At 41.3% G+C, this 27967-nt stretch overlaps 2 protein-coding genes across 4 annotated transcripts; both read right to left on the bottom strand.

Moving 5' to 3' along the window:
- Positions 1-77: 77 nt before the first annotated feature.
- LOC134461160 (zinc-binding protein A33-like) lies at positions 78-27967 on the bottom strand. Of its 2 annotated transcripts, none has more exons than XM_063213924.1 (6): positions 27460-27967; positions 26268-26363; positions 25653-25883; positions 24887-24909; positions 24695-24813; positions 78-1110 (listed from the first exon to the last, which is right to left on the bottom strand). In XM_063213924.1, the coding sequence occupies exons 1-6, from the start codon at positions 27853-27855 to the stop codon at positions 590-592; spliced, it is 1386 nt and encodes a 461-aa protein (XP_063069994.1). In that variant the 5' UTR covers positions 27856-27967; the 3' UTR covers positions 78-589. The 2 variants fall into 2 exon arrangements, with proteins under 2 accessions (XP_063069994.1, XP_063069993.1); XM_063213923.1 differs by lacking the exons at positions 24695-24813; positions 24887-24909; positions 25653-25883; positions 26268-26363; positions 27460-27967 and adding exons at positions 2169-2287; positions 2375-2397; positions 3655-3885; positions 4229-4327; positions 4567-5254.
- On the bottom strand, positions 12372-19788 carry LOC134461159 (E3 ubiquitin-protein ligase TRIM35-like). 2 transcript variants are annotated; one of them, XM_063213920.1, is made up of 6 exons: positions 19180-19788; positions 17936-18031; positions 17511-17741; positions 15247-15269; positions 15050-15171; positions 12372-14176 (listed from the first exon to the last, which is right to left on the bottom strand). In XM_063213920.1, the coding sequence occupies exons 1-6, from the start codon at positions 19573-19575 to the stop codon at positions 13641-13643; spliced, it is 1404 nt and encodes a 467-aa protein (XP_063069990.1). In that variant the 5' UTR covers positions 19576-19788; the 3' UTR covers positions 12372-13640. The 2 variants fall into 2 exon arrangements, with proteins under 2 accessions (XP_063069990.1, XP_063069991.1); XM_063213921.1 differs by lacking the exon at positions 17936-18031.

Below are 27967 nucleotides of genomic sequence, written 5' to 3'. Positions count from 1 at the left end.
GAATTTACAAGCTAGGATCATAATTCACAGGTGATTTACAACACAGTACAACAAAACCAAGACACGAGAACCAGGGATGCATCAGATTATTCCATTTAATCAGGCATGCATGTGTACCATGTCATGTAGGCCTACAATGATTCATAACATTTCATACTATTTATGGTATGCCACTGATGATACATTGATGAACATTCAATGCTGCTCATAACTCTTCATAATAGCTCATGATGCTTTATGAAGCTTCATAACACTGAGAACTCATGACTATCCTCTGGGAACAACATTATTAGCGACTAATTAACTGTCCACAGACTTACATCATGTATTCATATCAGTGTGTGTGTGTGTACGTGCGTGCATGCCTGTGTGCATGAGAGAGCTCCCTTTGATTTGCCTTTCATGCATCTGTATCAGATCCGTGCTCATGAGCCTTCATAACGCTTATGATACATTGCTGTGTACACAATTAATTTCACCATTTATCAAAATGCTTCACAATATTTTATAATGAATCATAAAGCTTCATAATACTGGGAAATCATTGCTCCACTGCTCACAGGAAGTGGTGTCATATCTCTGATGCTGCTTACAGCTTCACTGATAGGATCCTCAGAGGAGAGACATCACAACCCATCTTAATAAATGGGAACACTCTCTCAGTGAAAGTGTGTGTGAAAGTGTGTAGTTGTGTGTTATTATCAGGGTTAGTGAATGACAGTTTTCCTCTGTCCCAGTCCAGCTGCACTCTGATCCTCTGGAGTTTCTGCTGTAGTGTGAGCATATTGGTAGGCTGTGGTGGGGCACGTGCAAAATAATTACCATTTCTATACCACACAATCCACCGTCCACTCATGGAGAGGAGATCTCCCTTCCTCTGGAAAGACTGGGTCATCACACCCACACTCCACGATGTGTTCTCCCCAACCTCCACATCCCAGCAGTGTGTTCCTGAGTTAAAGCCCTCAGAGCCCACCACACTGGCATACTTATCAAACCTCTCTGAGTTATCGGGAAGCTGCTGTCTCTCATCACCCCATCTCACACTGGTCAGGTCCTCAGACAGGATGAGTTGTGAATGGGCAGTGTTGGGATCCAAAGTGACAGGAGCTGCAGAGAGGAAGAACACACATCTTACTTTCACACAACTCAGCTGTGTCATGCTGACTGTGCTCACTTCACTTAAATTTCCGTCCACCCTCAACATGGCATCATGACAAATAAGAAAGATTATTTGCCTACGCAATGGAATTCTCTTTTCTGATTGACTGATGGGGTGGCCATTAATCCCAGAGAACCGGTCAGGCGTCAAGCGTGCATCAAGCGTTAGATGCGCATAAAACTTTCGCTAGGAATGCTGACGGTAGGCCTACCTAAGGAAATCATGCACATGGTCTGCGGAAAATTAAATAATCACAACGTTCGCATACCAAATGAAGATTCTAGACGCGACGCTCGCATAGCGACGTGTCTATCTTACTCACAAGATTCTGTTGCAATTGACATGGTTCCTACAACTTTACAGACAACAAGAGAGTAAAAAAGTGCAGATAAGCGTGATAACGACCTTCGAGGTCGACCGGTGATACGAGGTAAATGTCTTGGCGGAGGCAACTCTGTCTCTGCGTACATCGCCAGAGCTCGGAGTCACCATTAACCTCGCCATTAACCTTGTATAACCGGTCACCTCATCGGCCGTTATCCCTTACAAACACACAGATTTCAACCAGCTATCATGTGCGTGCACTACGTCTTCGCAGGTTAACGCATAGCTCCTCGACGCTAGCCTATATGATATGTTAGTTTTAGGAATGGTATTGGTCTGGGCAAAATTTCGCAACAAATTTGCCAATCCTTTGCTCATTTCGCCATTCTTGGCAAAAGTATAGCAGCAGAAATGTTGCTTTACTGACAGTTTAGGTTTAGGGATGGTTTTGGTCAGGGCACAGTGACTTTCTATCTGTCTTATCTTCCCTATTTTTGTCTTCTGTTATTTTAAATTTAAAAAATGGTTAAACAATACACAGCATGGTGGTTAATTGAATCAAGTAGCCACAACTCTCTCTGTGTGTGTGTGTGTGTGTGTGTGTGTGTGTGTGTGTGTGTGTGTGTGTGTGTGTGTGTGTGTGTGTGTGTGTGTGTGTGTGTGTGTGTGTGTGTGTACTCACTGTATTGAAAAATCCCCTCCATCTTCTCCCAGACTCTGAACTTCAGGTTGCCCAGGTGTATTGCTACATTGATCAGTGCTCCTGAAAGCTTCTCTGGATCCTGTAGTGTCCACTCGGCTCTGAAATAACATTCAGGAGTCAGTGCTGCTGTGGGTTTGGGTTCAGAAACACAGACAAGACATAGAGACAGGAGGCACAACACTCACCTGTCCACAAGGCTATTGTAGTTCTGCAGTAGAAAAACAACAAGCATTAGATATTATATTACTGAAAGATATTGTGCATCCGTTTTGGTATATCTCTAACACCGATTTGCAATCTGAAAACTACATGTAACAGCTAAAATTTCTTCGAAATGGACAGTGGCCTAATGCATATTGCCAAACTGGATAAATAAAGGCTTAAGGAAGATATCCCAAACGTTTGATCCAATTGATTAAGTTTAAAGGGATTTAGACCAAATTCTATTAATAGGGCAGTCATGGGTGAGCGGTTAGGGCGTCAGACTTGTATCCCAGAGGTTGCCGGTTCGACTCCCGACCCGCCAGGTTGGTGGGGGGAGTAATCAACCAGTGCTCTCCCCCATCCTCCTCCATGACTGAGGTACCCGGAGCATGGTACCGTCCCACCGCACTGCTCCCCATGGGGCGCCACTGAGGGCTGCCCCCTTGCACGGGTGAGGCATAAATGCAATTTTGTTGTTTGCAGTGTTCACTTGTGTGCTGTGGAGTGCTGTGTCACAATGACAATGGGAGTTGGAGTTTCCCTATGGGCTTTCACAAGTTTAATAATCCTAACTCACCTAAAACTGGTCAGGTTTAATCTGATTTAAAGTCAGAGAAGGAGTATGTATGTATGTACTGTATGTATGTACTGTATGTACATCAGTGACGTGCGGTCAGGTGTATGGTAGGGTAAGCAGTGAATCACGGAATACCTTTTTTTCAGCGAGGGGAGAGGGGCTGGGGCTGCTTTTGCCTCCCATTGACGGTCTATGTGATAGATAATATGTGATAGAGAACACGCACACTTCTACATAAGCAGCGTTGAGGTCAAGACAAGCAGAGCCGAAGCGAGCCTACCCTGGCTGCCTGGCATTCGATATCCGAGGCGACCAGCCAGGACTGCACGTTGCCACGGAAACCTGCCCAAGCCTGAGTGCTTTGCTTCGTGAGATAACTTTTGTTATGCATGTGAACGCACAAGAATATTTTTAAAAACACGTGTTGGTTTTAATTTTTAAGAAAGTCATCCTAGGGCAAGTAATGCCTACCCTGCTTGCCCTGAACGCATGTCTCTGATGTGTTTGTAAACTTCTGGTTTCACCTTTACTGTATATGAATTCACTTCACACATGTGTTAACAACAACATACTATATATTTTGCATTAATTCAAACCTCCACCTTTCACTGGTATAGAGGATAATGAGGCCTTAAATCATTATAATAATTTACAATACATACTAACCCATTATGTTCATTTTACCTGCAGGAATGTGACATCATCAGTTTTCATCTCCTCCTCTATGGCTTTGATTGTGTCTGAAAGAGATGACATATCTCTGCTCATCTTGTCAATCTTCTCTTTCATCATCTGACTCTTCTGCTCCTCTTCCTCCCTCAGTGCAGTTATCCTGGCTGCCTCTTCATCTCGTAGAAACTGGTGAAGCTTCTCAAACTCCCGCTTGATCTGCCTCTCTGTGGTGTGAACCTGAGTCTAGATTAACACAAATAATAGGGTACAGAAAAATATTGGATTTTTATCCAAATCGTATGTAAGAAATGCACCCTTTAATTGAGGGGTTCGAGGCCTGATTTAAATGGGGTGAAGCAATGCCTCGATGCTAAAAGGAGGCAAGTTTGTGATACAAAGTTGACGTAGAGTAAAACTTTGTAAAACAGTAACATTTTGTGCAACTACACTTTTCTTTACACAACTAGACATTAATATCAAGGCAACTGACCAGATTTTTTTTTCATTCCAGGGGGTCATAAAATCATAAAATTAAACAATAATTTGTAATAAAAGTAACAATACAATTACTTTCTGAATATCTTACCTTAATATACGTTTCTATTTGGTCACAGATTGACAGTTGAACGCCTTCAAATGTCTTCAAATTATTTTTCAGGGTATCCAGCTTGACATTGAGTTCCATCTGAAAAACAAATTAAGTGCTTCAACTGTTTACACAGGTAGATGAATTCACTTCACTTCACTTCACTTCACTTCACACACACACACACACACACACACACACACACACACACACACACACACACACACACACACACACACACACACACACACACACACACACACACACACACACACACACACACACACACACACACACACACACACACACACACAATGCAGCCATTTCATCAGTCATACCTTCATGTCTGTTGCAGCTTCATCAACAGGACTGAATGAGTGCCCTCTGTGTAGTTTTGAGGTCTGGCACACCACACACGCAGGCTGTTTATCCTCCTGACAGAAGAGCTTAAGTATCTCATTGTGCAGTTTGCAGAGCACCTCAGACCCTGCTGAAGCTCTATGAACTTTCTCTTTTAAAAAGGCTTCACATAGATTCCTCAAATTAAGGTTAAGTGGTGGATTCTCCCTGGAAGATCTTCTCCTACAAACTGGACATTCTTTGGACCCTTTGGTTTTCCAGAACTGCTGCAGACAGGCCTTACACACACTATGGCTACAGGACATGAAAACTGGATCCTTGTAGATGTCACAGCACACAGGACAGGTGTAGTCCTCTTCTGATAGTGAAGCCATTACGTTCTTAGTTTCTCCTGCTGAAGTCCATTAACCTTTGATGCTTTTAAAGAATAGTTCTATTCCTACCAACACACTATTATTTTTATCAATTCATAAATTGTACCTGAGTTATAAAGGCAAAAGAAAGGAGGACTAACAACAGTCCGTCTCAGATTCTCTCACCTGCACTTCCTATATCCAAACTTGATGAGTCATAGGGAGGTCCTCCAGTAATGCTCGATCCTGATTGGTCAATTCTGCATCACATGTTGGTGAACCTGTTTTTATGGCTTCGCACTGGCTTCGGTGAATGCTGTTAATATTGCGCAATCAGGCTTTACTAGTCTACTCACACACACACACACACACACACACACACACACACACACACACACACACACACACACACACACACACACACACACACACACACACACACACACACACACACACAGGGGTGTAGTGGGCGCGGTACGCGGGGGTACGCAGTCCACCCACTTCTCCTGAAGGGAGATTTTTTAAAAAAAATCTTCTGCCCATGTTTGAATACAAAAAGGAATGATCACATGGCAGTATTGCAGGTAATTGACCAAACAGATGAAAACAGAGAAGCAATGACGGTAGATTAAGGACAGTTGGGGGGTTTGACATGATAAGTTACCTAATTATTTGATGATGTTAAAAATCACGTACCCCCACTTTAAAAATCCCCACTACACCACTGCACACACACACAGAGAGACACAAATACAAATAAATAGACTCTTGAAACAGCAATGACATCATGTTTATTTGAGAGAACATGAATTTGTCTGTTCTCACACGTCTTTGACACAGACAGTGCATTACAATATGCAACCTTGCCTCCTCCACTTGTGCTTGTCTCCTCGTACCAGGAAGTAATATGTCATGATGACATCACTGACAATAGCATTATATTTCAATATCTTATAAAAGCTCAATTGTAATAGTCTAGGCAGAATTTCAGAAAATGTGCTTATTTAAGGTCCTGAAGGCAAATCATGTTAATTTTTGGTATACAACTGATTTAGGGGTATTCCACGGGTGCCTGAATCCAAATCTGCTGTATACCGGGCGCAAAAATGTACGGACAGCCTCAAACGGGCAAAATCCAATAAGGCGGCCGACACCAGGTTACAATCATCGCAATCCTATTCTTTTTGACCTAAACAAGGTATAATATGAAAAATAAGACTATTTTTAAGTCGATTCAAAAGGGGAACCCCATTTTGTCATCAGATTTAAGGTCAGATTTGTCTACCTATTTCCATTCTTTAGTTATTGGCAGTAGAACGTGGGATGACACCACCAAAAAAGCACTGTTTTTTGACACAAAAATGCTACACTTCTCTGTGTCCATATTTTTGCTTCCAGGATAAAGTGTCTTTTTAGTGTTCATGTTTGGTTTACAGCATTTCCATGGGTTTTGAAGGATGCTTAACTCAAATCTGCTGTATACCAGGCTCAAAAAATCCCATAGTACCTCAAAATGAAGGAATCCAATATGGCCGCCGTCACCAGAGATATACAGTAGGCCTACATGTCTTTGATTAAACAAGGTCAACTCTTAAATATATTATGCCAGCTATAGGTTTTCATACATGGGGAATTCATTTCTGTGCTGGGGTTTAAGATTTGGATGAAAAGACATGATTTAGACCTGCATACTGTACATGTTTAAGACTGTTAATACATTGATCATTTATATTGGAATATTTCCATTTAATTCAGCATTAATTAAATCTTAGATAACATACCTTGTTTTCGAATAGGCCCCCGGTAGAGTCCATTACAATACGAACACTGTCACTGAAAAGACAACACTTGCTACCCACATACACTACATTCACTCCCTCATCACCCTCTCGCCACTCTTAATGTAAATAACAATCAAGCATAACATTGCATGTCGGTACGGACCCACCCATGAGAGAGTACATACACACACAAGTGTGGCAGAGAAGACATTCTTATTGGAACACAAACGTACACGTATACAGGCGCTTTAATATACACTCAGGCAGATTTCAATTCAATAATTGAGGCATTATACCATGATGAAATGTTTCCATCTCAAACCATCTCCCATGCTCCCATCTTTTCAACCATAAAAGTAAGTGCACACACAAGTCTGCCTAAATAATTGTTTTTATACAACTTTACAATGGAAATCACAATTGCCAATTTTATTGATGTGCTCATTCAATCTATGAATAAAGGAGGATTGAGTGGCGAGCTGATGTGTAGAATAGAATAGAATAGAATAGAATAAAATAGAATAGAATAGAATAGATTAGAATGGTGTTAGTCACTATGCACATGTTCAATGAGATTCAAAGCAACACACTTCAGAGCACACATTTAATTCACAAAACAGTTTAGGTGAGCAGAATATACAATTATTAGTGCCAAAAAAAGCATGAACAGAGCAGGGAGTGCATACGGTGTGTGTGTGTGTGTGTGTGTGTGTGTGTGTGTGTGTGTGTGTGTGTGTGTGTGTGTGTGTGTGTGTGTGTGTGTGTGTGTGTGTGTGTGTGCGCATGTGTGTGTGTGAATATATACACAGAGGACATACTCATGTATTGGTACTCATGTCATACTCATTGGTATCCAAAAGTCATACTCATTGGTATCCAAGATCGATTGTCTTGCTCAATGTAGATATTACAGTAGCGGAGGCCCACTCTGCAAACACAACCATTTTGCATTGCTCATGTTCATTCTGTATTACGGTACTTCAAACCTCAGTTCAATATGTTGTGCTGTATCAATTAGTCTATTGCAGAACACCAGATGGATGGAAAGAGATCATTGGATTGAGGGATACCAATGAATGGTCATTCTGTGCATTTGTGTGTGAAATGTGGTTATGGCCCTTTGTTGCGTTGTTTGGTCCTTGCTATTTTTTTTTGTTTTTTTGAGGGGGGGGGAGTTTTTGGTGGTTGTGTGGGGGTGGGGGGTTTTTTTTTTTTTTTTTTTTTTTTTTTTTTTTTTGTGTGTGTGTGTGTGGGTAGTTGTGTGTTTTTTTGGGGGGGGGGGGGTTTTTTTGGGGGGGGGGGGGGGGGTTTTGTTGTTGTTTTGTGTGGGGGGGGGGGGGGGGGGGGGGGGGGGGGGGGGGGGGGGGGGGGGGTGTGGGTGGTGGGTGGGGGTGTGGGGGGGGTGGGGGGGGGGGGGGGGGGGGGGGGGGGGGGGGGGGGGGGGGGGGGTGTTGTGGGGGGGGGGTTTTGTTGTGTGTGTGTGGTGTGTGTGTGTTGGGTTGTGTGTTGTGGAGGGGGGGGGGGGGGGGGGCGGGGGGGGGGGGGGGGGGGGGGGGGGGTGTGGGGTTGTTTGGGGGGGGGGGGGGGGGGAGGGTGTGTGTGTGGTGGGGTGTTGTTGGGGGGGGGTGTTGTGGTGTTGGGGGGGGGGGGGGGGGGTGGGACACACTTGTACCAAGTGGACAGCAAGGCAAAGAGCTGAGGACCGGGTTGGAGGCTGTCCTAGATAATGTTTTAGCTCAGTTGATGCAGCAGGAGGATTAGAGAGGGGCTAAGTTTGTTCCTCCTGTAGGTGTGCCTCCTGAAGGCCGCAATTATCTCTTTGGTTTTCTTTGCATTAAAAGATACAGAAATTATTCTCTGTATACCAGCCTGCCACCTTTTGCTGACCACAGCAACTTCCATCTGGAGCTACGCCATAGGCATAGAGATCCAAAAGAGTGGATTTATTTAAAGAAATCCTTGCACTTATGACACATTTTGTGTCACATTTGTCTGAACTGTGCTTTAACTATTCACAGATTTGAAAAGTGACTCATTGCAGCTACCATTGTTGCTGAAAGAACTGCTTTTTCACTTATTTAACTTCTCACCACCATACATTTTGACTATGTCACATCTCTGAAAAATCAGTGATCCTGATTGGTTCTACTGTATTGTGGTTTGCGATCAGGGCGAATCCGAAGGATTAGAGGTTATCTACTGTACGTGATGGACTGACCAAAGTGCCTGAAGTGTGATGCCTGCTTTGTGGCCATGGGAGGCACACCCATGAGTGAGTTGTAATCCCATGTGAGGGACCCAAGTGATAGGTGAAGCTTAGATGATGGAGCACACTGGATGGGAGAAGCACAGTTGAATGAGGGACACCATGGGGGTGAAGTGCAAGTAAGGGGAAGGCAGCGTGATATTGACCATCACTAGGGTTATAGGTATGATCTGACTGTCCCACTTATGATCCAAGCCCTTTGGAGTAGAAGTCAGAGCCCTAGGTTAACTTATTCTCAATCACCTCTCCTCCTCTCCAGTGATTTTGAAGGAGTTTGCTTAAATGCGACAGCTATGTATGCCCAAGACAAATTTCTCTTAGGACGATAAAAAGAATCTAGAATCTGAATTTGCAGCAACTGAAAATGACTCCTTGTTAACTCCCATGCCTCTTCTTGCAGAACCATAGGGGGATGAAGGGCACTCCTTGGGGCAAGCACAAATTGTGATGTCTGTTCATGCTTTGTGAATGGCAGATACAGAGTAAGTGGGACAATGCACATTCAATTCATCCATCCCATTTCAGTGACGACAGGAGGACAGGGTGGAATAGTATGGTGGAGCCTGCCTCAGTACATTGGCTTGATAATGTGGGGCACAATATAGCATTGTGGTGTCTTCTGATGAGATATCAAAGACTCCTATGACTAGTGACTCTCACTGAAAAACAACTCCATTTGCTTTCGCTACATCTGCCAGCAAAAGCGCACCAATGTATTGCATGGTGTTTATGTAGTGTCTAAACATGTAGGGGGCCAATCACTGAGGAGGAGGAGCTTGAGAATGATTGGAATACCTAACTATCAAGAAAGTAAATATTCACATTGACATCAACATGCCTTTTGTTCCCACTTTTCACCGTTCAACCGTTCAAGGATTCAATCTAAGCAAGGCAACTAAAAGATAAGCAGACAATTAACTTCCCCAAAACAGATACTCATATTAGATGAAGGTACATTCAGCAATCAGGCCTTTATCTGTGTATAATTTTGTCATAATGGAAGAGTGGGCTGAGGTGACGCATTTAATTGTGCATAAACAATTGAAATAGACAAAACATTTTCAATAGAAATAGCCTGTCCATTAATTGCATGAAAAAACAATGGTGTAAACATGAATCAGACTACCAGCACTGCCTGAAATACACTGACTCCCTTTGATTATAATTTTAATTTGATACATACATATTTCCCCATGTGAGAAAAGAAAACATAAAGCTACATAATGTTTTAAAGAGTTCACCTTGTTTTAATCAAGATCTCTGGTGAGGCGACCATAAGAATACCTTCATTTTAAAGCATTATAGGAATTTTTTGGCCTGGTATACGACCGATTTTAAATGACTATTTCAAAATCCATGAAATACAAACATGAACACTCTATAAAGGCAACTTTGTCCGAAAGAAAAAATATGGACACAGAATGTAACTATTTTTGGGTCAGAAATCAGTGCTTTTTTGGGAGGCTTCATCCATGTTGTACTGCAGTAACTAAGAATGGAAATAGGTAACACCATCTTCTTTTTTTCAGTGAAAAGTAACCAGTTCAGTGCAGATTTTGGTATATTGGTGTTCACAAAGACCATAAGACATTATTTTCTGTGGCTCATTGAAAGTTTGGTCAGAGTGCTAAAAATCGTTGACAATATGAGGCTCCCCTGTTTTTTAAAAAGCAGCCAGCCAATTATTAAGCATTTTTTCTCAATCCTGACCTTACCTCTGATGCAAATGAGGTTGTCCACCATATGTGAAAACATAAAAATAAGTCTATTTTCCACATTTCATACCCTTGTTGAGTCAAAAAAGAAAAGATTGCGAGATTTTAACCTGGTGTCGGCGGCCATATTGGATTTTGCCCGTTTGAGGCATTTCCGTACATTTTTGTGCCCGGTATACAACAGATTTGGATTCAGCACCCTTGAATACCCCTAAATCAGTTGTATACCAAAAATTAACACAATTTGCCTTCAGGGTTCATCTTTTGGGGAAATTGACCCTGACTATAAAGTCTTTTTCTCATTTGCAATTGGGATGGTGAATGAAAAACAGTCCCTCAAAAGTTGTTGTGGCTAGGCTGACGGCTGGGAAACTTTATCGTTTTCTCCACGGAGGAGGGGCCAGGAGGCGGGACCAGTAGACAAGTTCAAGTGGAGGAGGCAAGGTCGCATATTGTAACGCACTCAGAGGTGACATGACATGATTATAATGGCACATTCCCCAAGAGTGGGAGGTGGGATGTAGAGCCCTGCACTCCCGCGGGGGACTCGTGGGACCTAAAGCAGTGCGGCGCGGGACAAATATTGAAAGGTCATTGCGGGTGCGGGCGGGAGGGAGAGCGCACAGTGCGGGTGCAGGCGGGAACGGTGATGAGAGGCAGTCCCGCGAACGAAAACCGTGTTTTAAAATGTAAAATAAAGTCATAAATTATCAGTCTTTGTCTATCATTTATATATATCACAATGTGTTGGATATTGTGTTTGGTAGCCTTTCTATTAATAAAAACATTTTGGAATATACTGTATTTGCGGATGTGTAATCTCGCATATCCGATTCTGTTCTGCTCTTCCGTGTTTTGGCTCTTCCGCTCTGCTCTCCGATCATGGCAGAAGAGCAGAGCTCCTCTAGCGAAACAACACATAATGCTTCAGAAGTAAGTGCTGGTCTAAAGAGAGGAACATTCACTGTGAAAAAATTGAAAGTTTTGAAATCAGATATTTGGAAGTCATTCTCACTCGTGTATGACGCAGAAGGAAATCAGCTGCCCTTTGCCAGTTGTGACAAGTGCCAAAAGATTCTCACATACAGCGGTCACAAATCAGGTACATCGGGCCTGAATCGTCATGTCTGTACTGTTTTAAAAGGACAACAATTGTTGGAATTCAGAGGGAACAAAGCAAAAGTGTCAGAGGCTTTGAAGGAAAAGACAGTGGAGAAATGCGTTGATTTCGTTGCCGCGGACCTCCGTCCATATGACAGCATCGCATCGTTGGTCGTGGACTAGTTCAGTGTAATGTAATGTAATGTAATAGACAACGTTTTGAACATCCACCAGACTGTCTCATGAAGTGTAAAATATATAGTTAGTGTAGTGAACTATTGTTAAAACCGTATGTGATTTCGATTCTGGTCTCCACAATTTAATGTACAGTGGTGTATGAAAAGCAAGTTAGCAAGCTAACAGCCCAAGTCATTCATTTCAATGCTGGTGTCTGACAACAGAAATGTGCTAAATCAATGTGCTGCTAACACTGGTTGCTTTAAATTTGCGCCAGCCTTACTAACTGTATGTTACTGCGTCCAGTTGAGATAATATCATTCATGATATCTCACTGGGTGTTAGTAACTTAAAGGACCAGTTCAGTCAATTTTAACATGCAGTTGTAATGCTCACACTACCCTGGACTTGTCAGTACCTGAGAGTTCTTTTTCCTTCTTCTTCAGCCTTTTCTGAGATCCTGGTCATTGTAAATGGGGGCAACGCTTTGTTTACATTTCAATTTTTTTTTTATTTATTCCCAAAAACATCCAAAACGTTGCACAACATCAGCAGACGACTATTAAACAGCGGTACCTTTTGGGAAAATATTTGGAGTAGGCCTATGTTAATTAAAAAAAAAAATGTAAACAAACGCTGCCCCCATTAGAATACGGTAGGCCTAGTTCATATCTCAGAAAGGCCTGAGACGAAAAATATGGCATCACCGGTTACTGACAAGTCAAGGGTTGCATGAGCAGTACAGCAGCATATTGAAATTGACTGAACTGGTCCTTTAAATGACTGTTCACTGTTTAAAATGTGATTTAGCGATTTCGCTAACGTTAGCACGCTAACCGCTGCTGCAGTGATAGCTGCCATTTAAATGCATTAGTTCTACAATGCATTGCTAGCTGCCTCATGTGAAAGTTCGTTTTTTTTAAACTTTAACAATAACAGCTTAACCATTAGGCTTGGCATAATCACAGATGCAAGCACACATTTCCAAATTACCCTCAGCAACTCCAGAAATAGAAAAAAGGTCCAATGAACGATTTATTGGATAAAATCCATGTTCAGTTTAACATTCCCTCCCTTCCCTTCCCTAGTTCAACCCCTTCTAGACTTAGTGAAAATGACAGTGTTGTAGCCTATTGCATTGCATTGCATTGCAAAATGCATTTTTCATAGTTTTTCTTTGTTTTCAAAACATTTGAATGGCAAGAATTCACACACATTCAAAAAATGCAAATGTAAAAAAAATTGCAAATGTAAAAGTAAAAAAAAGGTGTTTTGGACATTTTGCAACGGAATGCTTCAATTTTACACAAATATAAAACAGGCATACCGTGATATATACCGTGGCTAAAATTATACAGAGGTATACATTTTTGGCCATACCACCCACCCCTAACCACAGCAGTTTTTTCTTTCTCTCTCTGCCTCCTCCTGAATATTTCTTCCCTCCTTCCCTTGCTGCACACGTATAAACCAGAGAGTTGCATTTATCCAATGGTTTCTGATATCAGATTCATTCTTCATAATGTTTCACAATGATTCACAATACATCAATGCATCAACATGAATATCATACCCCACTTATAAGGGAATATAAATCATTAAAAGTTTCATAACCCTGGAAGCTCATTATTACTGCCACCACAGGAAGTGATGTCCTATCTAGCTCAGTTTCTCTGCTGCTACTGACACCTTCACTGGCAGAATCCTTAGAGGATATCCATTAAAGTATGGAAACACTCCCTCAAAAAATAACGGTGAGGTAGTGAGTAGGTGAGTATTACTATCAGGGTCAGTGATTGTCAACTCGTGTTTGTGCCAGTCCAGATGCACTCTGATCCTCTGGATTTTCTGCTGCACTGGGATGAGAGTGGGGGGATGTGGTGGGGCATTTCCTCCATATTCTCCATCTTTATAATACACAAACCACTGGCCACACTCAGAGGTGTAGTCTCCCTTCCTCTGTCTCTGATACTCTGTCATCACACCTACATGCCACCATGGGCTGTCCCCAACGTCCACATCCCAGCATTGTGTCCCTTTGTTAAAGCAATCAGAGCCCAGCACACTGTGATACTTATCAAATCTTTGTGGGTTATCAGGAAGCTGCTGTATCTCATCACCACGTCTAACACTAGTCAGATCCTCAGACAGTTTGAGTCGTGGGTGTGCAGTGTTGGGATCCAGAGTGACAGGAGCTGCAGAGAGGAAGAACACACATCTGGTTTATCGTCACACAATCACTCTTGCACCACCATCATTTCATAATGGGAAAAAAAGTAGTTAGGGTATTTCTTTGTACATGTTCTTCCTGTTCCAGCAGGCAATCCCCCCTGTCTGAGGAACTGGATGTTGTGTTGGGATCCACCTGTCTCTCCTCTGTTCGCCTCACACCTTGCTGTTTGTACATTTTCTCGGCCAGCTTCCTGAGGAAATGATCTCAATCTCCTCTGCGTTCGTGCAGTCCCAAATCCTAACAGGACATGTTGCAGTGAGGCATTGCTGACACCGTAGGTCACAGGCTTGTTCTGTTCCCAGCCACTGGTGTAGGTTGCGAGAGCAGGGTAGTGTAGTAATAACTTTAATATCGGCAGACAAGCAACTCAGATGGTAAGCACTGCAGATTTTATTGTTTAACGGCTGGAGAAGTTACTGCGTGGAGACAGGAAGTATTCCACCCAGCAAGTTCTGAAGTGGATACAAAAGCCAACCCTATTTAACCATTTCCCTCTCCCAGTCCCAGTCCATGTCGTCAGCTTCTTTTGTGCACGTGGGGTCCCGCATGGCCAGATGTCCACTTTCCATTGTCTTGTTGTCCAGCAAATGCAATTTCATATTTGTTGTTCAGCAGCCACACCAAGTAGATGCACATGTTTCCAATAATGTTGAGTGTCCCGTGACCCATTACAGAAAAGCTTACACACAAGAATATGTCACTATATGGGGACTTCCCCAGCCAAATCACAAGAATAAAATGAGAATATAATATAAGAATAGTAGAAGATTAAAAAAAACTAAGATGAAACTAAAAAAATGGTGTGAAAATTGTGAAAGTGTGTGTGTGTACTGACTGTATTGAACAATCTCCTGCATCTTCTCCCAGACTCTGAACTTCAGGTTGCCCAGGTGCTTTGCCACATTGATCAGAGCTCCTTGTACCAATTTCTCTGGATCCTGCTGTGTGCCCTGGGCTCTGCAATAACATTCAGGAGTCAGTGCTGTTGTGGGCTCACGAGAGAGAGAGAGGGGGGGGGTGTACATCACTCACCTTTCCACTGTGTTCTTGTAGTTCTATGGAAAATAACAACACATCAAGTATTAAATTACTGTCATACAGTATATTTCCCAGTGACACCACTAGCCCCACCCCTGTTGACAGTAATTTGAACATTTTCAGTACCTCATATCAACATTCAATGTTGCAACCTCAACACCATATATCACCACATATATACCATAGTCAACCATGCACAGTATATACAGTACAGTGTATATATCGTGATGCACCTACTTCAACAGTCTTAAGTGCAGTATACTGTAGTATGGACATTATGTGTGTTTGTATGCTTCAACGTTGGACAATATGTGCAGTTGTGTGGTGACAATTTCAATTGACGCTTCACACATTTCCCTTCATAATGGCATGCCTACGAAACAACTATTAAGCAATTAGCCATTGAGTTGTTATGGGAATGTAAGACATATGGTTTTATGAGGCTGAGAAGGTGCAATGGCTTCATTTATCAAACAGCAATGTTCAAATTTAGTAGAAAACTGCACTCTCTGGTATACAAACGTGGATTCCAAAAAAGTTGGGACACTTGGTATTTTGTGAATAAAAGCAAAATGCTGCCCTTTTCAAAACATTCAATCAGTGCATTATATTGCCAATAACACAAGGTCAACATATCAACTGCAAAATAATTGATTTGAGGGAAATGTGTTCATTCAAAAAATACCCATACAATAAATCTCAAAAAGTTGAGACATGTTATAATAGTTAGATATTTCTTTCAAAACAAAAAATAACACAAGAAAGAATATCATAAAAGGAACTATATTGGTGGCCACTAATATGGTTGCATAAATGAAAGACCATTACAGAAAGGCTGTGTCACTCAGAAGTGAAGATGTTGAGGAACTAATTACTGGTCTATTACACAGAAAGATTGAATTATCAAAATTAATATAAATATATAAATATAATGCTCATGTCTGTAATGTAGGGCTATGTGAAATCATTGTATCAGTTATGAGATCATGAAATACCCATTGTCAATAAGCATACTGTGACACTTCAACAATGACAGCTGTTGAAAGAATGAGCATAAACATAACACTTGATAAATGCACATGACGTAGTAGACATTTAACAGTGTTGCATGTGGCAAATAGAAATGTAGATCGGTTACACAGAGGATGAATATTTCAGCTTGATTCAGTGATCAGTCTGAAAGAAAGCGTATATGATGGTCTGGGGCGTCATCTGACCTAATGCTATACAGGGGCACAGAAGGGCACCGAGAGATAATGCGAGCACGCAAAGCTTGTGAGCAAAACACAAAATTGCTGTTATTTATTTCAAATAGCTTTTAAATTGATTGTATGATTGCAAGTACATGTGCACTATTTTGTGCGCATTCTGTGGGTTACTCTGTATGTTAAACTAGCATGGTTGTTTTTTTGTGAAACTGGCACAGCAAATCAATACACAGGCATGTGCCCCTGTAAAATAGATCTGGCGATGCCCCTGATGATGGTAAGGAGGTGCAGTAGTGGCTTGCTTATGGTCTTCTTACTCATGTGGAGGATTAAAATGAATGCTGAATGGTAGATACCTATTTAAAACCGCATACATAGCCACCAAAGCATTATATTTTGAAGCGCAGCCTTTAGATATTGCACAAAAGGATGGCAATTTGCATTCTCTACAATGTTCCAACAGTGTGGTTACATAATAAGAGTAAACAGGTGATAAAATGATCAGCTTGCAGTCAGCTGCTGAACTCATGTCTCACACAGAAAAATATCTATTTTTCAATAAAATCATGGCATCAGTCTTTAACGGCTAAGTTTCTTCCTTTGCCAACTTTAAAAGCATTTTATTGGCCCCGTCCCAACTTTTTTGGAATTTGTTGCCAGGGTGAAATTTTAAATGAGCACATATTTTCCTCAAAACAATAGCCTAATTCTGCTTGGATTTTACAACTGATATGTTGTCTTTGCTCAATGGCCTATCTTGTTAACAGATTTTATGTTTTGAAAATTTTCACAAAACACCAGGTGTCCCAACTTTTTTGGAATCCGCTTTGTAATTCTTGTATTTTATTCTAGTAGGTTATCATGACAGACAGACGCTGAAGAAGGCTTAGTCCGAAACGTCTGTCTGTCTTGCTAACCCACTACAATAAAATACAGGAATTACACCTGAGAGTGCTGCTTTTCAACTAAATATTAATTTATCCCACATGTCACTGAAAACGAAGCTTGCAAGTCATTATAACAATATTGACCCAGTAGTTTAATTCTAACCTGCAGGAATGTGACATCATCAGCTTCCATCTCCTCCTCTATGGCTCTGAGTCTGTTGGAAAGAGATGAAATCTGTCTGTTTATCTTCTTAATATTTTTCTTCATCATCTGACTCTTCTGCTCCTTTTCCTCCCTCAGTGCAGCTATCCTGGCTGCCTCTTCATCTCGTAGAAACTGGTGAAGCTTCTCAAACTCCAGCTTGATCTGCTTCTCTGTTTGCTGGACCTGAGTCTGGATTAAGCCAACGTTATCATATTGTTAGATTCAGTAGATGTGTTAGACAATCAACACTACTCACTGAGTCAGGATTAACACAGAAAATATTACACAGAATACGAGGCTATTTGAATTATACTTTGTAATGAAATCTAGGCTACAAATATCTTGCACTAATATTCATCTCTTAGAACAGCTCAATATCTTACTGTAGTGTGAGCTGGTGTTTGGCCACAGATGAGTTTCACTTTCTCAAATGTCTTCAGTTTCCTTCTCAGGGGCTCCAGTATGATCTTGAGTACCTCCTGAAATATGATCAAATGTTGCCAGAAAAAACAAACACACACATTAACTGCTTTATCGGCTGAGTAACTGGTCTTCATTGATGACATAGGGCCTATTAGATTACTACATTATATAAACACACATCATTTGAGAGTGGATACGGGTGGTTGACGTTTAAGGGCGTAACGGAAAAAAAAAAAAAAGTTTTTCAAATTCCTGAAAAATTTTTTGGATAAAAATTGGAAAAAAAATAGAAAAAAATAAAGCACTTAGTGGTCTGTGGAATTTCACCTTATTTTTGCCATTTTTGGGAAAATGTGTCCTGCATCAACACATAGCATAGGCATGTCACACCGCAGGAAAATGGAGTCACACCACAGGGAATTCACGGCATTATGGCCATTTTAATCCTTTTGTATACATGACTGACATCTGAGCTCATGCTAACTTGATAATGATATTGTGTTTAATCTTAATATGTGTTTTCATTAATAAAAAAACTTTTTTTTCCTCCTATAAGAGCAGTCACATCACAGGACACCATAAAATGAACCTAAGCATTGCGTGACAGAAAGATTGCAATATGAAGACATATTAAGAGGTTAAGAGTCACCTTAAACTTCCACAGCACTCTCCAATAACTGAGGTACTGACTGGTTAGGAGCCAGTCTTTAAGACCCTTGTAGTTGGCCTTGCAGCTGCCCATTCACAAACATTGACGTACATGTCACCCCACAGGACGCAATTTGTGTTACGAAATTGAACTTGTAGTTAATATTACTGTCTTGAGTTTTTTCCACATTCACATATCTTAATCTAAAGTTAAGATTTATGCAATCATGCCAAATGCTTCATACATTATTCAAAATGTTGTTGGTTAATTTATATATATATTATTATATATTGTTTCATTAATGTTACAGTCACAGCGCAGGAAATTTGACATATAAACCTTTACATAAATCTTAACAAAAATGTTTCTTCTCATCTAAGACTGATATGAAACATAATGTACCACATCTTCTTTCATTGACATTTGTTTTTTAAAGGAAAATAACAGTTTTGTAGGTTTTTAACCAATGTTACGAAAAAACAAGGCGTCACGTCTCCCACCCATACACATTTGCAATGTCAAAGTGTTAACACAGTGCCATTCAATCCATCATACCTTCATGTCTGCTGCAGCTTCATTGATGGGGCTGAACTCGTGATTTTTGTGTAGCTTAGAGTCTCGACACACCAGACACACAGGCTGTCTATCCTCCAGACAGAAGAGCTTGAGTTTCTCACTGTGCAGACTGCAGAGCATTTCAGACCCTGTTGAAAGCTTCTGACTTCTCTCTTTCAGAAACGCCTCACACACGTTTCTCAAGGCAAGGTTAAGGGGTGGCTCGTGGATTGCTGATTTCCTCCTGCAGACTGGACATTCTCTGGATCTTTTTGTCTTCCAGAACTGCTGTAGACAGGCCTTACACACACTGTGACTACATAGCATAAGAACTGGATCCTTGTAGATGTCACAGCACACAGGGCAGGAGTAGTCCTCTTCTGATATCGACGCCATTACTTCCTGAAAGTTTTGCTCTTAAAAGTCCAAACCTTTGGAGGCAATTTAATACTTCTATTTCTACCAATGTACTATTACTACAACTTTTCGGCTTTTAGTACAGTTTCACTGACCAGCATTCAGCTTCAGTGTACGACTCCTTTTCTCTCCTTCCTATTACTTCAACAGTACATAATAATATAGTGCTGCTCCAGATAAAAAGATTTGTCGTCGGACGACAAACAACAGTCTGTCCCTGACTCTCACTTTCACTTCCTCATTCAGACTTGATGAGTCAGAGGGAGGTCCTCCAGCAATACTGGATCCTGATTGGTCAATCCTGCCTCATATGCTGATAAAACCTTTTTCTATGGCTTCACACTGATGTTATTACTGTTCATATTGTGCTATCAAGGTTTAACAGGTTTGCAGTGACTAAAACAGACACATAGGTTGATTGTAGATACACTACTGAGCACGGTGCATACACATAAACTCATCTAAATTCATTAGGAACATACAAACATGTGACCTACATGTACAACATGCAAGCACTGAATTTGTATTCACTCACATGTATTATTTACTCAAGCACACACACCCTCTTCTCTGTTTCTTTCTATTTCTCACACACACAAACACAAACATGCGCACGCACGCACGCACACACGCACCTGCACAAACACATTGAAACAGATTTCACATTATGTTTGTTTGAAAGAACAGGAATTTGTCAATGTGTCTGTTGTTCTCACACATCTTTGACACATAGGTGACATGACATATTTGGAGGGATAATTTAATATCCACAGATTCACTATTATTTATTACTTTCATTAACACATCACAATGAAATGTCGGTGGTTTATATGCCATGTCCTGTAGAATGTTGAGATCAAATATGGCGGAGACCATGCCAAAAATAACAAAGTACTGTAGATCACTTTTTTATTGTTTGCTGTCATGTAACTACTTTAGCTAATTCTGCTCTGACAAGGAAGATTTACTGATGCGTGGTGTGTTCTTTCAATTTCATCAAGTTTGATCATCACCAACTCTTTCCCACACAACCTCAGAGAGGTTGAGATTAAAAAAAAGAAAACACATGAGTATGTGTATGATAAATTACCGACATTCAATAACCAACTTTAATGTTGAAATTATTATTTATTCAGAACATTGTGATTCATAAATGAATACATGAAAAACAATGACAAGTGTCGATACAACTTTCATGCCAATCGATTATATGTCACTTGCAAACCCTCCTAAAAAGAAAGAAAACAACAAAGAACAACTTTAGATATAATATTGCCTAATACAGAATGAACTACAAAGAATAGTGCGCTCTGCTGAGCGCTGTATTCGTCAAACTCTGCCAGCCATGAAAGTCATCTAAGACAGTATTTTCTAGGGCCCATGAAATTCTCAAAGACCAATCACACCTGGGATATGGACTATTCAAAAAATTGAGATCTGGAAAGCTGAGTGTTGTCATAGAGCTAGAACTGAGAGACTGAGAACACATTTCTTTTGCACATTTGTTTTGCACCGGCCATGCATTTCAATACAAGTGACACGAAAGTGTCTCTATGTATATGACAAATAAATATTCTTGAATCCTTAAAGGGACACTGTGCAGGAAATGGTCAAAAAAGGTACTGCAACTATGCTGCTCATTGAAACTAGGCTCCCTATTGCCAAACTTGATCTACATGAAAGTTTACTGAGTAATAAACACATATTTTCTAGTATGGTCCAAGTACAAGTATGGTCCTTTTTGCAACTAAAAATGGCTATTTTGGGAAATTCAAAATGGCGGACCATGGAGAAGATCCCCCTTTTCATGTATGAAAAGTGTAATTTTTCCAGTCATAATGAATACTTAGAATTTGATGGTGGTGGTAAGTATTCATGAAAAATGTAACATTAGTGAATGGGACGCAGGAATTCTGGAAATAAACAACTAAAAATCTCACAGTGTCCCTTTAAAAGCAAACCAGTGTCAACAGACAGACTAACCAATAGATGCGCCTACAATGTTTTGTGTAGAGTCGCTGCATGTGACTCTCTCTCCTGTCTTTTCTCTCTTCCTGTTGTCTCCTCTGTGCATGTGTATAGGTCAGCATTCCATTTTATTAAGGATAAATGTATTATAATGTGCATCTCTGTATCGGAATCTTAAAGCATCATGATCATTTTATGATCATGCGTCGTAATGCTTATGGCACCCTGCTGTGCACATTATTAATTTCCAAATTGATCATTATGTCTCACACTACAAGTTCATAGTACCTTATGAAGCTTCATAACACTTGGAACTCATTGCTACCCTGGCCATGGACAGTTAGTGTCTATGGAGGAAACTTTCTAGTGTTCCTTAGTGAAAGTTTGTGTCAAGGTGTGTAGGTGTGTGTTGGGGTCAGAGAATGTCAATTTCCCTCTGTCCCAGTCCAGCTGCACTCTTCTCCTCTCTTCTGACTCTTCTCAGAGTCAGGCTGTGGTGAGGCCCATACTCCATATTGATCTTTATAGACAAAGCAGCAAACCAGCATACACTCATGGAGGTGAAGCCTGCCTTCCTCTGAAAAGGCTCTGTCATCACACCAATACCCCACTATGGGTTCTCCCCAGCCTCCACATCCCAGCAGTGTCTACGAGAGTTAAAACCCTCCCCTTGTGTTCGGGTGGCCACGGACCCATTTTAGTTTTACACATCTCCCATGCAACCTTGCCATCACAGTCACACACGCATGCACGCACACACACACACACATTTCTTCTGCACACTTGTTTTGCAACGGCCATACATTTCAATACAAGTGACATGAAAGTATTGTATTGTATTGTATTGTATTGTATTGTATTTAGAGATGCACCGGATCCTGATTTTTAGGATCCTGCCGGATACCGGATCCACTGCTTAAGATCCTGCCGGATCCCGAACCGGATACCGGATCCTACGAAAGGGTTGAAACACATAGCCTACTCGCACACGTGGGCCATTTTTATCACGTTGGCTCAAACTATTTTGACTGAAAAGCCTCGGCTACTGGATCCTGGATCCTGGAACCGGATCCGGATCCTGTGAAAAACCCTATTATCCTGCCGGATCCAGAACCGGATCTTGGATCCGGTGCATCTCTAATTATTATCATTATTCAAATTATTATATCATAAAATTATTCAAAGGCAATTATTTTTACAAGAAGGATGAATTAAATGTCCACACTCTCCACAGCCAGTGATGTCATATTTAACTCAGCATCTCTGCTGCTACTGACACCTTTACTGGTAGAATCTTAAGAGGAAATCCATTTAAGGTTGGAAACACTCTTTCTGTGAAAGTGTGTGTGAAGGTGTGTATGTGTGTGTTATTATCAAGGTTAGTGAAGGTCAGCTTTCCTCTGTCCCAGTCCAGCTGCACTCTGATCCTCTGGGGTCTCTGCTGCACTGTGAGGGCGTGATACTCATGAGGTGGAGCCTCTGCTGCATATTTACCAACACCACACCCCACTAGCCACTGGCCACTCATAAGGCCTATGCCTCCTTTCCTCTGGAGAGACTCTGTCATCACACCCAGGACCCAATCATTGCTCTCCCCAACCTCCACATCCCAGCAGTGTGTCCCTGAGTTAAAGCCCTCAGAGCCCATGACACAGTCAGCCAAGTCAAATCTCTCTGGATTATCAGGAAGCTGCTGTATCTCATCACCCCATATCACACTGGTCAGATCCTCAGACAGGATGAGTCCTGAGTGTGCAGTGTTGGGATCCAGAGTGACAGGAGCTGCAGAGAGGAAAAACACACACCTGGTTTATTGTCATTATATCCCCGAAACGCGGAGCGTCGGGGATGTAATGGTTTTGCGTGCGCCGCCGCCGCGTCCGCGTCCGCGTCCGCGTCCGCGTCCGCCGCGTCCGCCGCGTCCGCCGCGTAAGGTCTTTCGTGTTAACGCGATAACTTTTGAACGGATGTTTGGATTTGTCCCAGATTTTTTGGGTGAATGCTCTAGGGCAGGTTCATGAACTGATTCGAGTTTGGAGGTCAACACTTTCAAGATGGCTGAATTCAAGATGGCCGAATTTTTGTTTGGTCCATAACTTCTGACCGGGTGGATGGATTTGTCCCAGATTTGGTGTGTGAATGCTCTAGGGTAGGTTCATGAACTGCTTCGAGTTGGGAGGTCAACACTTTCAAGATGGCTGAATTCAAGATGGCCGAATTTTTGTTTGGTCCATAACTTCTGACCGGGTGGATGGATTTGTCCCAGATTTTGTGTGTGAATGCTCTAGGGTAGGTTCATGAACTGATTCGAGTTTGGAGGTCAACACTTTCAAGATGGCTGAATTCAAGATGGCCGAATTATTGTTTGGCCCATAACTACTGACCGGGTGGATGGATTTGTCCCAGATTTTGTGTGTGAATGCTCTAGGGTAGGTTCATGAACTGATTCGAGTTTGGACGACAACAGTTTCAAAATGGCGGAATTTTCATTTGGCCCATAACTTCTGACTGGGTGGATTGATTTGCCCGGTAACACCTTATTTTAATGGTTCACCATTTCAGTGAATCTACCATATTAGGTACAGTGTAATAACCAATGTAACAATATTTAATACCATGTAATACTAGTGTAATACCAGTGTAACAATATGCAATATCAGGTACCGTGTAATAACGAGTGTAACAGTATGCAATACCATGTAATATAGTGTAATACCAGTGTAACAATATGCAATACCATGTAATACCACTTACGCACAAACACATGATGTAAGTAAAAAAAATTACATTGTATTAAATATTGTTACACTGGTTATTACACTGTACCTAATGTGGTATATCCACTGAACCATTAAAACAGTATTACCATTTGCCCCATTTTTTGCTTCATTTTCACAATAGTCGTTTGGTTTTAAGCCTATGCACGTCATGTCACGTCTGTATGTATCATATACGTTTACGAAATGGTGGACGGGAGTGGTAGGAATGATGGGGGACTGGAAGCGTCGCGTTTCGGGGATATACCTTAAGCAGTCGAAGGCGACTGCACAGGCAGTCTAGTTGTTTATTGTTTTTGAGAGAGAGAGAGAGAGAGAGAGAGAGAGAGAGAGAGAGAGAAGCCTATACTCACTGTATTGAACAATCTCCTGCATCTTCTCCCAGACTCTGAACTTCAGGTTTCCCAGGTGCTTTGCCACATTGATCAGAGCTCCTGAAAGCCTCTCTGGATCCTGCAGTGTGCACTGGGCTCTGGAATAACATTCAGGAGTGGGTTTGGGTTCAGATCCACAAGAGAGAGAGAGACGGGAGGCACATTACTCACCTTTTCATTGTCCTCTTGTAGTTCTGGAGGGAAATAAAATGATGGCAGTGAAAAGCAAAAGTGAAAGCCTGTACAGCAGGAGTGGAAGATGTACTGCATGTTATTAATTTCAGATGTCATCATATGCTGGATGTTTTGCTATATACATCACACCATCATAAACCCCCATTCAAATTCATTATTGATCACGGATACTTCCACACATTATTGTCTTACTTTCTCAGCATTGAAAGATCGACTGAAAATGCTAAATGTGAAAGGAGTTTTTTTGTGCTCAAACGTCAGGCGGAGGACCAGCATTTAAGCCTATACATTAATTAGTAATTGGTGGTTGCCATGCTGTAATGAATATGCTTCTTTAGTCCCTTATAAACAGACAAAACAAAAAAATCCAAACAATAGTGGCACTGGCTGTCGTTGCACCACCCTGATATGTGCTACTGCTGGAACTGCTGCACTGAACCATATGATAAAGTGCAGTATGGGTCTGTTTAGTACATAGCCTGCTTAAGTGTAGTATATGGAGCAAGCGCTGTAAATATGCTTAGGCCTACGTGTGTGGTGATTATTTCCATTTCAGCTTTACACATTCTCCATAATAATGGCATTTTGTCCAGGCATCAATTTAGAAATAGAGTATGCTTTAGGTGATGAAGGGGTAAAGGGGTCTTTACAATACTGTACATAATGGCCTTCCTAATATTACTGGTAAATGAAGCTTGAAAATCATTTAATGATTAATAGTAACCAAATAACCTAATTCTACCTGCAGGAATGTGACATCGTCAGTTTTCAGCTCCTCCTCTGTGGCTCTGATTGTGTCTGAAAGAGATGAGATCTCTCTTCTCATCTTCTCAATCTTCTCCTTCATCATCTGACTCTTCTGCTCCTCTTCCGTCTTCAGTGCAGCTACCCTGGCTGCCTCTTCATCTCGTAGAAACTGGTGAAGCTCCTCAAACTCCTGCTTGATCTGCTTCTCTGTTTGCTGGACCTGAGTCTGGATTAACAAAGAGAGGATGTGAGACTTAGCCTGATAAACCAGACTAAATGTGGATGTCTAATTTAGTCTGGCCTCGATGCATAAAACATCCGAAGATTGTTGATGAGAACAACCTTCCCTCAAAACCCTGCCCGCTTTGATTCATAACACATCTTTGCGCTGTAATAGGTTTGCCAGATTCATGGCATTCTGGCTTCATTGAATCATTATGCGAGGCCAGACCCACCCGTAGACAAAACATTTTGCCGTCCAGCGGGTGGCGCTGGTTCACCAGGCTATGCGAGACTGTCATATTACAAACTATGTACATCTATGTATATTTTTTTAAAATAATATTACCATACACATGTGATGCTAATATTAATTTCTTACATATCTTACCTTAATATGAGTTGCTGTTTGGTCACAGATGAGTTTAACTTCCTTAAATGTCTCCAGTTTCTTTGTCAGGGGCTCCAGTTTGATCTTGAGTTCCTCCTGAAAGGCAAGTACAAGAGTTTTATTGTCATATCTTTATTATGTCAATACACTGATAGGCCTACACATCACACATTCATGTTTTTACAGGGATTTCCATCAGGGTCGGCCCATTGGTCAGACAGCCCATTAGTCCAGCAGCCCATACGTCCGACAATAAGCCGTAGAGGAAAACAACAAGAATCCCATTAGTCCAACATCCCATTACTCTGACAGATGTGCACAACGCTCAGGCTGTAGTACATGTGGACACATCTTTTCAGACAAAAAATACATGTGCAAATTACTGACAGTTAAGGCTAAATATTGTTTTGGCTTGGGCGATTTCAGTTAACTTAAAGGGACACTGTGTAAGATTTTTAGTTTATTCCAGAATTCATGCTGCCCATTGACTAATGTTACCTTTTTCATAAATACTGACCACCAGCATCAAATTCTAAGTATTCATTATGACTGGAAAAATTGCATAACATACATGAAAAGGGGGATCTTCTCCATGGTCTGCCATTTTGAATTTCCAAAAATAGCCATTTTTAGCTGCAAAAATGACTGTACTTGGACCATACTAGAAAATATTTGTTTATTACTTAGTAAACTTTCATGTAAAGATCAAATTTGGCAATATGCAGCCCAGTTTCAATGAGCAGCATAGTTGCAGTACCTTTTTTGACCATTTCCTGCACAGTGACCCTGAAAGTGAATATTTACACAATTACAGTGTAACGCTGAAACAATTGTACTCTGACAGAACATGGCGACCGAACATGATTAGGATTAAGAATTGTTTTGGTTTGGGCATAGTTTTAACCTGTGTGGTCGGACTGATTGGATGTCGGACTAATAGGCTATCGGATCAATGACATGGAACCATGACAGCCATGGATTGTACTGTACATGTTGGATGAATATGCAGACATACTGTAACAGTATACAACATTTTGTAGTAGACAAACATACAGTACATAGTAATCATAGAGTTATAAAACATAGAACATAAAAAGCATACCTGTTCACATGAACCAATTTGATCATATATAAGCATGCGCACACACAAAATAGAATATCAAAGTAATCACAGCTATCTGCTCACTGTTACCTTCATGTCTGTTGCAGCTTCATCAATAGGACAGACATTGTGGCCTCTGTGTAGTTTTGAGGTCTGACACACCACACATACAGGCCGTTTGTCCTCCAGACAGAATAGCTTGAGTTTCTCACTGTGCAGACTGCAGAGCACCTCCGACCCTGCTGAAGTTATCTGACTTTTCCCTTTCAGAAATGCCTCACACACATTTCTCAAAGCAAGGTTAAGGGGTGGGTCGTCCATTGATGATTTCCTCCTGCAGACTGGACATTCTCTGGATCCCTTGGACTTCCAGAATGTCTGCAAACAGGCCTTACATGCACTGTGACTGCACAACATAATAACTGGATCCTTGTAGATGTCACAGCACACAGGACAGGTGTAGTCCTCTTCTGATACTGAAGCCATTACCTCCTGATGTTTCCTGCTAAAGTCCAGTAACCTTTTATGGTTTTTGAATAGTTGTACTTCTACCAATGTCTACCATTTATTTTATCGATTCATAATTTGCACCCGTTAC

This window comes from Engraulis encrasicolus, chromosome 13 (genome assembly GCF_034702125.1).
Source record: "Engraulis encrasicolus isolate BLACKSEA-1 chromosome 13, IST_EnEncr_1.0, whole genome shotgun sequence".
Classification (NCBI taxonomy): Eukaryota; Metazoa; Chordata; class Actinopteri; order Clupeiformes; family Engraulidae; genus Engraulis; species Engraulis encrasicolus.
Note: the sequence above shows the minus strand (reverse complement) of the source record. Positions and strands in the feature narration are given on the sequence as shown.